The sequence below is a fragment of the Garra rufa genome, chromosome 10, assembly GCF_049309525.1.
Source record: "Garra rufa chromosome 10, GarRuf1.0, whole genome shotgun sequence".
Classification (NCBI taxonomy): Eukaryota; Metazoa; Chordata; class Actinopteri; order Cypriniformes; family Cyprinidae; genus Garra; species Garra rufa.
Window position 1 is genome coordinate 28,598,480 of NC_133370.1, and position 13,330 is coordinate 28,611,809.

The window sequence follows — 13,330 nt, forward strand, 5'->3', positions numbered from 1 at the left end:
TTCAGTCTGTTATTGCTGTTTTTCTAGATGAACTTCATTCTTTTTATTTGTATCATCCGGATACTTCGTCAGAAAATCAGCTGCCGAGATATTGGGAGAAATGAATCACACCAGTACTCGTGAGTTTTTGTGTTAGCCCACAGACATCTTGCCAACCTGATCTCATGACATTCTCATATCACTGCAGTTTCCAACAGAAACGTCCACTCAGTGGCACTAAAAAGTGTTTGGTACAAATGATATGTTTTATGTGACGTTGGTTTTGTATGTGTCACCGCAGTTCTAACTTGAAATATCCATTGAGTGGCGCTATAACTTTAATGCTCTGTGATGTTTTAAAATAGCATTCCCTTCTGCACTACACTTAAACCTACCTGATAGTTTGAACAAAAGCAAATTTGACATTAAAACACAATCGCAAGCATGCCGTTTAGCTTGTTTTTTGATCTCTTATCTTTTAGCTCTTTCATTGTGAGTCATGTTTTTCACGGGATTCGTACCCAAGGATTCCACATCCTAAGTCCAGTTTTGTGCCGGCTGAACTACCGAGCAAGCTTGTTACTTTCAGAAGGCAAAACATATGAAGCTGTAATCATAACTGTGTACAAAAACGATTACAAGTGCTCGCTGTTTTACAGTCTCTAGTGTTCATTTCTGTTGGAAAATGCAGGGATATGTACTTATTGGTACGTATTTCATGACTTGCGAAAAAGTTCTCAAAAGTATGTTTTCTTCATTAGATCAGGTAGCAACCCATCTTGCATGCACAATATAAACATATTCTAACATATGCCATTTCTTTTGATTTGCAGGAGACTGGCGAAATCAACTCTACTTTTGATTCCCTTGTTTGGGATAAACTACATAATCTTTGCCTTCATGCCTCATCACATCGAGTCTTATGTGCGTCTGGTGTTTGACTTGATCCTGGGGTCCTTTCAGGTAGGCAGCAGGGGACTGAAACATGTTTTTGCCCACAATCGTACAATGTTCTTCTATAAGCATTTCTTATCTAGTTTGGATTCTCTAAATGCCAATAGAATACTAAGATTGGCCACAGCAAAAGATTCACTGTGGGATCTGCCAGCATGCCTCAACCCCAGACATGCCCAGTGATATTTATTCCCTCCATGTTTGTTATGCAGCCAGATGAAAAGGTTGAATGAGGATATGCAAAAATGGCCTTAAAGGGATAGTTCACACGAAAATAAAAATTCTGTCATTTGTCATTTAGTTGCTACAAACATTTGTGACCCTGGACCACAAAAAGTAGCATGGGTATATTTGTAGCAATAGCCAAAAATACGCTGTATGGGTCAAAATTATAGATTTTTCTTTTGTGCCAAATATTATTAGGATATTAAGGAAAAATCATGTTCCATAAAGCTATTTTGTAAATTTCTTACCATAAATGTATCAAAAATGAATTTGATTAGTAATATGCATTGCTAAGAACTTCATTTGAACAACTTTAAAGGTGATTTTTTCAGTATTTCGATTTTATTGCACCCTCAGATTCCAGATTTTCAAATAGTTGTATCTGAAAAAAATCCAAACAGTTGATAGTAGCCATTGACTTCCATAGAGAAAGAAAGAAACAGGGTTGGAACAACATGAAGGTGAATAAATGATAACAATTTTATTTCTCCTATCCCTTTAAATACTCTAAAGATTTACCATCAATCTTTTTCTGATGTCGAATTTAAATATAACCATGGCTTTGTATAGACTAAAATGTGACCCTGGACCACAAAACCAGTCATAAGGTTAAATTTTACAAAACTGAGATGCATACATAAAAGCTTTCTATTGGTGTATGGTTTGTTAGGATAGGACAATATTTGGCAGAGATACATCTATTTGAAAATCTGGAATTTGAGGGTGCAAAAAAATCTAAATATTGAGAAAATCACCTTTAAAGTTCTCCAAATTAAGTTCTTAACAATGCATATTACTAATCAAAAATTACATTTTGATAGATTTATAGTAGGAATTTTACAAAAAATCTTCATGGAACATAATGTTTACTTAATTTCCTAATGATTTTTGGCATAAAAGAAAAATCAATAATTTTGACCCATATACTGTATTTTTGGCTAATGCTACAAATATACCCCAGCGACTTAAGACTGGTTTTGTGGTCCAGGGTCACAAATTAAAATTCACTTTATGTATGATTAATAATTGAAACTTATAATAACAGTATTAATTTGTCTAAATAAAAAACTATCAGTAACATACTGTAAATAGGTTTAAAATATTCAATTGTTTTATATTGTTTAATTATCATTTGTTTTAAAATGTGTTTATTGCAAAATTATAAGGACTGATTTTAGCATTGTTTTAAATGATTATATTTTATTTAACTGTGATTGTGACTACAAATCTGCCCTGCGGCAGCTCAAATTGATTGTTCTTTTTTATTTTTCTTCAGGGATTTTGTGTTGCTGTCCTGTACTGTTTTCTAAACGGAGAGGTAATATTATTAGAATTTAATGTTTTTTTATGCATTATTGAGAGAGAAAAAAAATTGGACAGTGGAGATCAAAATTAGAGAAAACCTCATTTCATTCATTTAAAGGTGCCATAGAATGGAAAACTGAATTTACCTTGGCATAGTTAAATAATAACAGTTCAGTACATGGACATGACATACCGTGAGTCTCAAACACCATCGTTTCCTCCTTCTTATATAAATCTAGTGTTTGCAAAAGACCACCGAAAAATAGGTCAATTCCAACATATACCCAACTGTTACGAAACTTTCCAGAGATCGTTAATAGTTACGCCTCCAACATTTGCATCGCCCAATCATCGGTAACGTCAGTACATCAGTTAAACAAGGCAAGCCACTGAAGGGACACGGTTAGCTTAATGCTAGCGCTAGCCTGTTACATTGCTATACATAGGATTTCACTTACCACATAAACAGAGAGATGACTGCGCTGATGATGGTGAATGATGGAGAAATAACTGCCTGATGATGGCGAATGATTTACAGATCTTGAGAATCACTGACGAGCAGCTCAACTCTGCGTTGTAACTTTACACAGAGCACATGCGATCACAGTAATCACACTAAAATATCCGCGATTCAAAACGGCAGATTCAACAAACCACATATTAAAAGCGGCTAGAGCTCTTTTGTAGTTATATCATGTACTAATACCGGCGGAAAATGTAAAGCTGCGATTTTCTAGGCCGATACGTTTAGGAACTACACTCCCATTCTGGTGTAATAGTCAAGGAAGTTTGCTGCCGTAATATGGACGAAGCAGGTGGAGTAATATCACGCAGCACATCGCAGCACAACGTGACCAACAGCATGCAAAGGGAGCGTTCCTCGGTCGAAGTTGCCCAGCTGGGAACTAATTTCAGGTGCTGCGTGATATTACTGCGCCTGCTGCGTCCATATTATGGCAGCAAACTTCCTTGACTATTACGCCAGAATGGGAGTGTTGTTCCTAATCTTATCGGCATAGAAAATTGCAGCTTTACATTTTCCGCCGGTATTAGTACACGATATAACTACAGAATAGTCAAGTGTTACATAGAACAAATATTGAAACTCGTTGGTCATTTTTGAACGCGATGCTAATGGTCTAATAAGATTTAATGATCTATGCTAAGCTATGCTAAAAGTGATATCGCCAGAACAAGAGAACAGCTGAATGGAATTAAAAAGGGTAAAACTCAACTTATTAACTCGGAGAATGAGACTATTTCCAAAAAAAGTGGAGTGTTCCTTTAAAATTATCCAAACAGTAATAGAAACAGGCCTGGTTCTACGGGGGTGCTAAGCATCCTCAAACAAAATCAATAGCACCCCCAATTAAAGTTGTTATAATAGCATTTTATTTCAGATTTAGCCAACAATCTAGTATGTTATGGTTTTCGCTCTGGAGGTCAGTTTCTGTTTCAACGTGTTTCAATCGCGCACATATCTGTTGTCTGCTGTTTCTTGAATCAGAGGCTTTTAAATTAGAATCCACTCACCTCTCAAATCGCCAGATTTTGTTGAGGTGATGTTATTGTGTTCCACACGAATCATCTCATTATAACATTCGAACATAACATTCATTGGAACTTCATTGTTTATAACGTAGCCTATCTTTGTGAGATCGCACAATATAAATATATAAGGTTAGAGCACCCTCACTAATTTAAGAAGCACCCTCAGTTATATAGTTCTGGAGCCAGGCCTGAGTAGAAGAGCAGATCTTTAAGAATATTTCATAAATTAATTGTATTTGTTACGCCTTGCTCCTCTTTGACTGTTACTGCTCCCTCTGCTGCTTCGCTGGTTATTTCCTGTTTGGCAGCCATTTAAGAAAAGCCATGCCAAACAGACTCTGCGAAATATTGTTTTGCTCCTGCGAACTCTACCAAGCATTTCCCTGGTTTCCTAGTTTCACAGTTTCATAGTTTTGTAGTCATTCCCTGGTTCTGTTTCAAGTCTTAGTCTTAGTCATAGTTTTGCCATGTTTCTTTGTTTGTTTTCATTTGTTACTTTGGACTGCCCTCTTGGATTTTGACCCTCGCCTGCTCATTGGATTACGCTTTTGTCTTGCCCTGGATGTTCCTGTTTTGCCGGTGTTTGACCCTGCCTGTTCTGACAACGATCTGTACAATAAAGCTTGCATTTGGATCCACACCTCAGTCCTCAGACTCCCATTGTAACAGTATTCTGAAGCACAGTATAAAAAATGTAAAGTAATATTTGAAAATGAACTCTGATCAAAATTAAAGACAATTTACAGATTCCTCTAAGTTATTTCAAGTATTTATAGATTGTTCTCTAATTTTGATCTTCATGCCAGTCAAATGTTTGGAAGCACGTAAATTTGTTTCTCATGATCTTAAAAACCTTTAACAAAATCATGAGTATTGACCGTATACACACACTCTCCAGGTTCAATCTGAGATCAAACGAAAGTGGAGACGGTGGCACATGCAGAGATTTCTGGGAGCTGACACCAAGTACCAGCAGCCCTCGATGACAAGCAACGGCCTCAACTTCAGCTCCCAAATCACCATGATGACGAAATGCAGCCCCTCCACGCGCCGCGCTTCTGCCTGTCAAGATGACTTCTCCACTGTCTGAGCGCTGAGTGATGCTCTGTCTATGACGAGAAACAGAAACCAATGTGTCTGTGCTCTACACGCACAGAAAGGCTGTCACCCGGACCACCTCCATCATCCGCAGGTTGCTGCTCCGCCATCATTCCTGTAGGAACTGCGCATCTCACTGCTCAGTAGTAGGAACGTGAGGGAAACTGTGCGGCTCAAATCCCATGGTGACGGTAGAAATATGCAAGTAAAAAGGACTCTTTGATGTTTACCTGTGTTTCATCAAACTACTGACTTGCCAGGATGCGATCACAGCTCATTTTGTTGCTGAAGAAGACTTGTTTGAATCATGATCCACATCCATTCCCCGATATTTGTGCACAACAACACAGACGTTAATCTTTAGCATTCGAGTTGGTATCTGTCTGTTGTGTTTTCCCTGCCCTCATTATGCTGCTCGAGATTTCTCAGACTCTTAATAATCTGTAAAGCTGAACGGTGACCTTTTGGGTCTCTAGTGACCAGATTTTATTTTTATCTTCTTCCTTATTCCAGGAAAAAAGTAATGTGATTTAGATAGTCTGACATTCTGCTACAATCCTGTGTACAATATCTGTGTACATGTGGACGAACACAAATGTTTTTCATCGAGAGCCATAAAAGCATGTTAACTTGTGCAACAGAAGTATAGTGTATCATGCTGTATGTTTTTATAGTGTAGTTGTATAGTTCTATATGAAAACGTACATCATGGATTGTGTAAATGTGCATTTGTCAGATAAAAACAATTGCAAACGATGCATTTTTAGGAGATTGGACTCTCTAAAAAGATTTTTTAGTCCAAAATCTTTTAAGCTGTCATAAGTACATGTGTAGTGTTAGTCATAGTTGCGGAATGAAAATGCTCCCACATGTTTGCATGCACAGTTCTTGTACCTCAGTGTGAGTAAGATGTACATTTAAGGGAAGATGTCAGTAAGAGTGTTGTTGCTGTTTTTTTTTAAGTGTATTGTTGATGTTGTCTTAGAAAGTATACAGATCAATTTTATTACATTAGATCTTAGTATGACTTTCCTCTTTATATAACAGCATTTAAATGCTGGCCAGAGAAAATTATTGATTTTTCTATTAAATTATGTATTATGTATTATTTTATATTTAACAACTCATTACCATTTTCAATGTGCAATTTGTTTTCTATCATTTTATTTTAATTTTTGGATTTAACAACTAATTGCCTTGTGTTTATCTATTTACGTTGAGGAGGAGGCAAGGGAGGCAGTGTCTCCTCAACAAACTGGATGAGAAAAAATTCATAGTTACAAAAAGAAAACAATGCAAATATTACAAAATATGACATAAACGCGTATAAATCACGTTTTTTCTGAAGTAAAACAGCCACACCAGCAGTTAAAGTTACAGTGGGAGTCCACTTCTCTTTCCCTCCCCGGAGCCTATTGAGTTTTAACAGACCCCTTAAAGCGATATGATTGGATATGACTGATTATGTTCAACTCCGATTGGTTCATGCAATAAATCCCGCCTCTTGTGTTCGTGCATGTTCCAAGTTCGCAAATCAGTCTGAATGAACAAATTAATGGAGTTAATGAGAAGACTAATAAAAAGGTAAGTAAACAGCTCTCACACACTTAGATATTACCACTTTTTCAAGTCAAAATCAAACTTAAAATTGCTGTGGGTTCTTTTAGTGAGCTGTCAGCTTGGTGAAATTAAAGGCGCCCCAGAGTAAAAGGCTCTTTTGATATTATTTTTCTCTAAACCACTAGATGGCAGAAAAACGTGCAGTAGCACTTTCCAAAACATCCGATATAAGTGCACTTTTGGTTTATGCGATCGCTGGCAGCAACGCAATCTAATCTAATATTTGATGTTTTTAAAAATGTTGTAGATTTAAGTAGCAAATGAATATATCTTGAAGAAAAGGCCTTCTTCTTTATTTTCAGTTTTGTTTGAGATACTTAAAGCAACAGTTTTTAAATAATGAAAGAATAAGTACAAGTTTGGTATTTAGGGTTAAAAGCACCCCTGCTGTTGGGGCTAAAAGGCGCAATAATTAACATGATAATTAACAGAAGGCTGACTTTTTATTTGTTGACATGACATTGTTAGATTCAGATGATAAATGTCAAATTTTATGTTGGGTGTCCATCTTAAAGGGATAGTTCACCCCAAAATTAAAAACTTTGATGTTTATCTGCTTACCCCTAGGGCATCTAAGATGTAGGTGACTTTGTTTCTTCAGTAGAACACAAAGATTTTTAACTCAAACTGTTGCAGTCTGTCAGTCATATAATGGCAGTCAATGGTTACCAAATCTTTAAGAGCAAAAAAAATGTAAAAAAAATACACAGACAAGGTCAAATTAAACCCTGTGGCTTGTGGCGATACATTGAGGTCTTAAGACAAAACAATCGGTCTGTGCAAAAAACTGGTGATGTATGTCTCGAGACAGGCCTTGACGGTCTTTGGTCTTGGTCTTGGTCTCGGACCTCTTGGTCTTGCCAAGGTCTCGCTGTCTCAGACCGTCATAGTGGTCGGGGATTTAGCAGTACTACACGCTCAAAAAAAAAAAAAAACCTACACGCTCTAGAATCTTTGGTATCCACGACAACACAACGTTTGATAATGCAACAATAATATTTTGCGCCCTTCAAATCAAATGCAACCAATCACATGCATGTATTTTTTTTTTGCGACAGCCGTTGGCGCTCGTCCATCCATATAACATTATGCCCTCTATATTAACAGTCAATGGTTATGCCTCAGTTAGTGTAGCGTAGAGCGTAAAGAAGAGACAAGCACATATCCAGCAGCTGTGTGTGTGTTTGATTACAGTATTGTATTTAAGATGGTGTTTTACTAAATAAATGGTCTTTTAAATATCATCTCAGGGCTCGAAATTAATTTACTTGGTAGCACTGGCGCTCCCAACTTCAAAAAGTTAGGAGCACCAAAAATTTTTTAGGAGCACCTAATTTCGTTTTAGTAATGCGCCGATCTTGATTCTTCATGGTCGATTCTTAATGCAGATGTTTTACAAGCAAATGGGCTGATTCTGAAAGCCCTTTTTATATATATTTATATTACGCCTTAAGCAAGGGACAAGAATGAATGAAAATATGAGTACATGAACAAGGTTCATTTTCTCTATTATAGTTACAGCCATTTAAAGAGGTTAAAGATAAAGAGTTAAAGCCATTTAGAGGCAACCACTGCATTTTTAAACAATCAGTATAAACAACAAAAAATAAACAACACTTCTTTCTTAGTCGTGTAGACAATAAATGCAGGCATGATCAAAGTAGGCTACTCTTTCAATATTCAAAGTGCAAATGACCGAATTTTTCTGATACAGAGCTATAGACACAATACAGCTTATTATAGCCCACATACTAATAACAGCCTAGATATGTTATGTAGCCTAATTTGGGCACATTGGGGAGTCGCTCTCTAAACGTGGGGTATTAAAATTGCTTTTGAATGCGTGTGCGAGTTTTACTTTTGGTTTCGTTTTATTGATCCCGCGTGCATTCAACAATACAAGAGATTACTTTAACAAAACCATTTGAAAGTGGGAGGACACCAACGGGATTTTGAAAAGTGTCCCGAGTGGAAATTACGCCCCTGCGTGAGTGGAACTCTGCCGCTGAGTTATCATCTGATGTGAATTTATGCGGCGATGTACAGTATATTGAGACGGAGGCGGCAGAATTGTATCTGACAGAATGTACGCTGTAGCTCAATATATTTCTTCAAAATCAGATTGTGGAGACCTTCTAATTGTCCACAAAGGAGAGAACGGTGAACTTGTCACTGCATCAGCTCTCAACAATCTGTGCAGTAGTTAGGCTAGCCAAAGTTTTGTAAAGAAATGAAAGTAAGTCGCACCACAACAATTACTCGCACTTGCACAAATGCTCCCAAATATAATTTGAGGTCGTGCAGATTAAATTTTGGGAGCATATTTCTCAGACAGTTGTTGGAGGAGCAAGATGGTGTTGGGGGTGTTTGATGTTTTGTCAGGTGAACCAGTCAGTACCAGTAATGTCAGTCCTCATCAACAGTATACAAAAGTTAAGGGAGTCTCAATCCTCTAATAGTGTAGTAACAGCCGTCATACAATTGCTACACATAGTTGATCTCACCCAGTCTGAAAAAACATTTACAGTGAGCTCAGTCACACACATGACATGGTCTGCCTGTAGTTGAAGTAATACCGTCTAATATGTATTGAATGTAAACTGTGGCTAAACCCTACTATGCTAGTGTTCATACAAGTTATTGCATAGCTTCAACACTAGTCTGTTTTTTTTCTCCGGTCTGGTCTCGACTTGGTCTTGGTAGTGTCTTGGTCTCGGTTTAGGCGGTCTTGACTACAAGTCTACAAAAAACTGAACAGTATTTATATCATTATAAAAAATAAACAACTGGTATGATTTATTTTCACACAAAATCTGTTGCTTCAATAATGTTCAATACAAATATATATTTTTTTCTGCAGTCCTACACTTTGGCCACAGTAAAAAGCACATTTTTTCTTAGGGTGTGCTTTAGCCCCGTTGTACCCTACATCTCTACATCTGTGACCAGTGTTTACCGAGCTGATGACTGATGATTTGAAAATATGTTTAGTATTAAAAAGAACAGCTGAACATCAGTTCATAAATAAAAATAATTATTTAAATAAAATAAGTTGTTTAAATTGTTACTGGCTTGAGTTATTATTTTGGAATAAATTTAAATGCTTTAAAACACTGAACTGATTTGTACTTGGTTTTAATAAATAGTATAGTGTTAATTACATTGTAAATGTAAACACAATATTCACTACCAGTCAAAAGTTTTTGAACAGCAAGGTTATTGATTTTTTTAAATGTCTCCTCAATCCTGCATTTATTTGATTCAAAGTACAGCAAAAACAGTACAATTTTGAAATATTTTGACTATAAAATTAAAATTATTAAAATAACATCTATTTGAACATATTTTAAAATGCAATTTATTCCTTTGTTTAAAGCTAAATTTTCAGCATTATTACTTCAGCATTACAGTCTTCAGTGTCATATGATCCTACAGGAATCATTCTAATCTGCTGATTTGCTGTTCAAGAAACATTTTATATTATTATTATTATTATTATTATTATTATTATTATCAAAATTTAAAACAGTTGAGTACATTTTTTTCAGGATTCTTTGGTGAGAAAGATCCAAAGATCAGCATTTATCTGAAATAAAAAGCTTTTGTAACATTATACACTATACCATTCAAAAGCTTGGAGTCAGTATTTTCTTTTCCTTTCTTTTCTTTCGGAAAGAATTTATAGAAATTAATACTTTTTTTTTAAGGATGCTTTAAATTAATCATAGTGATGATAAAGACAAAAGATTTCTATTTCTGATAAATACTGTTCTTCTGAACTTTCTATTCATCAAAGAAACCTGAAAAAAATTGTACTCAGCTGTTTTCAACATAATAATAATAATAAATGTTTTTGAGCAGCAAATCAGAATATTAGAATGATTTCTGAAGGATCATGTGACTGGAGTAATGATGCTAAAAATTAAGAAATCAAGAATAAATTACATTTTAACAGATATATTAAAAATAGAAAACAGTTATTTTAAATAGTAAAAATATTGTTAAAAAAAATCTGTTTTTGCTGTACTTAAAATCGAATAAATGCAACCAGGAAAATGTGACTGAGAGATGATTTTACATTTAATAATAATAATAATAAACAGAATTTCAGAACACCACTGCAAGCACATACACATGGCTCTCTGTAAAAACTGAACACATTTGATTAATTCTGGCATTAATTCAACCACAATAGCAGCTGCTTTTGTTTTCATATATTGTGTTTTCACAGATTTCTCATGAAGTTCAAAAAACAGAGACATCACTATTAGGATGACAATCAAATCTTTCTCAAGAATGATGGAGTAAGAAAAACCAATCCCAGTGAAAGGTGAAGAAGATATCATTTTTGTTTACCTCCCATCTAAACACATCTATGATTTATTTGTCTATCAAATCCCTTGTTAAATTATTCTCCTAACTCTCTCTCTCTTCATCTCTCCTTGTTACTCCTCTCCTATCATTTTCAGTGTCTGAATACCAGTGAGCATGCTGATTTCACAGCAGACAGATTAGCCAAACTCAGCATGGTCAAACGTGGTTTAAAATTACAGTGAGATTTCCAACACATAAATAAAATGATGTTTATAGATGTGAGCAGATGAGCCAACAGGAGGCAGTGTCTCCTGGGGATTTCATTGAAATGAAGAAAATGACTCCCATTGGGGGAGCGCTGGAAACTAAGCCTAGAATCACAGCATGTTAATTAGGATGATATGAACATTAATTATATAAGCATGCATGCATGGAAATTATGTCAAAACACTATATATGACCCAAAACCACAAAACCAGCTTTAAGTATAGCACATGTAGCAGTTGTATCGGTCAAAATGATTGATTTTTCTTTTATGCCAAAAATCATTAGGATATTAAGTAAAGATCATGTTCCGTGAAGATATACTGTAAATAGTTCAAAACTTAATTTTTGATTTGTAATATGCATTGCTAAGAACTTCATTTGGACAACTTTAAAGGCGATTTTCTCAATATTTAGATTAGATTTAGAGATTTAGATTTTTTTTGCACTCTCAGATTCCAGTTTTTTCACATAGTTGTATCTATATATTGTCCTATCCTAACAAACCATACATCAGCAGAAAGCTTATTTATTCAAAAAACTGACCTCTATGACTGGTTTTGTGGTCCAGGGTCACATATGGTATATTATAAATTAAATTACTGTAACTCATTATTGCAACCATAAACATCTTTGCTTGAGAGGCTTATTATTAGATGCCCTTTACTGACACAGGTTTTATAGACCCTGTGATTTATGTTAATTTGTGACTTTCATTAGTTTACTCATGAACTCAAACATGACTGTAAGATTTACAACCTTCCTCTTATACCATGTTGCTGAGGACTTTATTAGTGTCCAATGATTCTGCATTACTGTCAGAGCAAATTTTGATGTTGTTTCAACTTTACAAAAGTGTTTTATACTCAGTGTTTTCAATCTGATTATTATTTCTTCCTCATCAAAACCCTTAAAAGTTAAGAGATAGTTAATCCAAAAATGAAAATGTTTTCATTAATTACTCACCCTCAAATTGTTCCAAATCTGTAAGACTTTCGTTCATCTTCAGAATACTATTTAAGATATTTTCGATCAAATCCGAGAGCTTTCTGACCCTGCATAGACAGCAACACAACTATTACGTTCAAGGCCCAGAAAGGTAGTAAGGACATTGTTAAAATAGTCAGTGTGACATCAGTGGTTCAACTGTAATTATATGAAGTTATAAGAATACTTTTTGTGCACAAAGGAAAATAATGACTTAATTCAACATTTCCTTCTCTCCCGTCTATATCTATCTATCTATACATTAACTTAACCCTTGTGCGACCTTACGGACATTTTTGTCCATTTCAGTTTAGTTTTTTGTTATAAGTGTGCCTGTGTTAATGCCAGCTGCATACATTTTGGCTCAGGTGTTTATTTTTATTGAAATGTTAATATTTCATCCTCATTTCCTTCAAAAAATCAATATACCCTCCATACAAAAAATACTCACACTAAGGACCTTAAGGACAAAAATGTCCACATTGAAACCCATTAAAACTACAGTTTTTTAACCCAGGGCCATTTGACTATAAAATGATGTAATATTTGCTAATAGGCATTAATTCTGTTGGCAAGGCTTCAAATTTTAAATCTTTAATTTTTTTTACTAGATTTTAAATTTGGCATATACATGAATTATTTTTTTAAATCTAACACTACATAACAAATATAAATGTCTCAAAATTAATGTTGTTGTTCTTCACTGACACTCCCAATAATCTAATAAGCAAAGAAAAAAATTCAGCTTAGTATGTAGTATATGGAAATTAACTACTAGTTTTCATTTTTTTTTTTCATAAAAAACCACCTGTGGCATTTTTGCACAAACCAGCATTTAAAGAGTTACAATTCTGAAAATTAGTGAATGTTTGGTATGGATAGAACAGATGCTGGTTAAAAAATCGACATCAGTGAAAGGGGAAAAAAATATTAATAAATCATATTTTTGGACATGGACATTTTTGTCCATTTTGCACCTATGTTTAACTTTTTTTTTTTTTTTTGAACGCACAAGGGTTAAGTATACGCTCAG

General features: G+C 35.0%; 1 protein-coding gene across 1 annotated transcript in view; it reads left to right on the forward strand.

The window, feature by feature from the left end:
* The window catches only part of vipr1a (vasoactive intestinal peptide receptor 1a), a 32,442-nt gene extending 26,862 nt beyond the window's left edge, over window positions 1–5,580 (forward strand). Inside the window, exons 8-11 of the mRNA XM_073849418.1 lie at window positions 28–119; window positions 813–942; window positions 2,435–2,476; window positions 4,913–5,580. Coding sequence (XP_073705519.1) covers window positions 28–119; window positions 813–942; window positions 2,435–2,476; window positions 4,913–5,104 — 456 coding nt within the window. The 3' untranslated portion in view covers window positions 5,105–5,580. The remainder of the gene's footprint in view (window positions 1–27; window positions 120–812; window positions 943–2,434; window positions 2,477–4,912) is intronic.
* The last annotated feature ends 7,750 nt before the right edge of the window (window positions 5,581–13,330 follow it).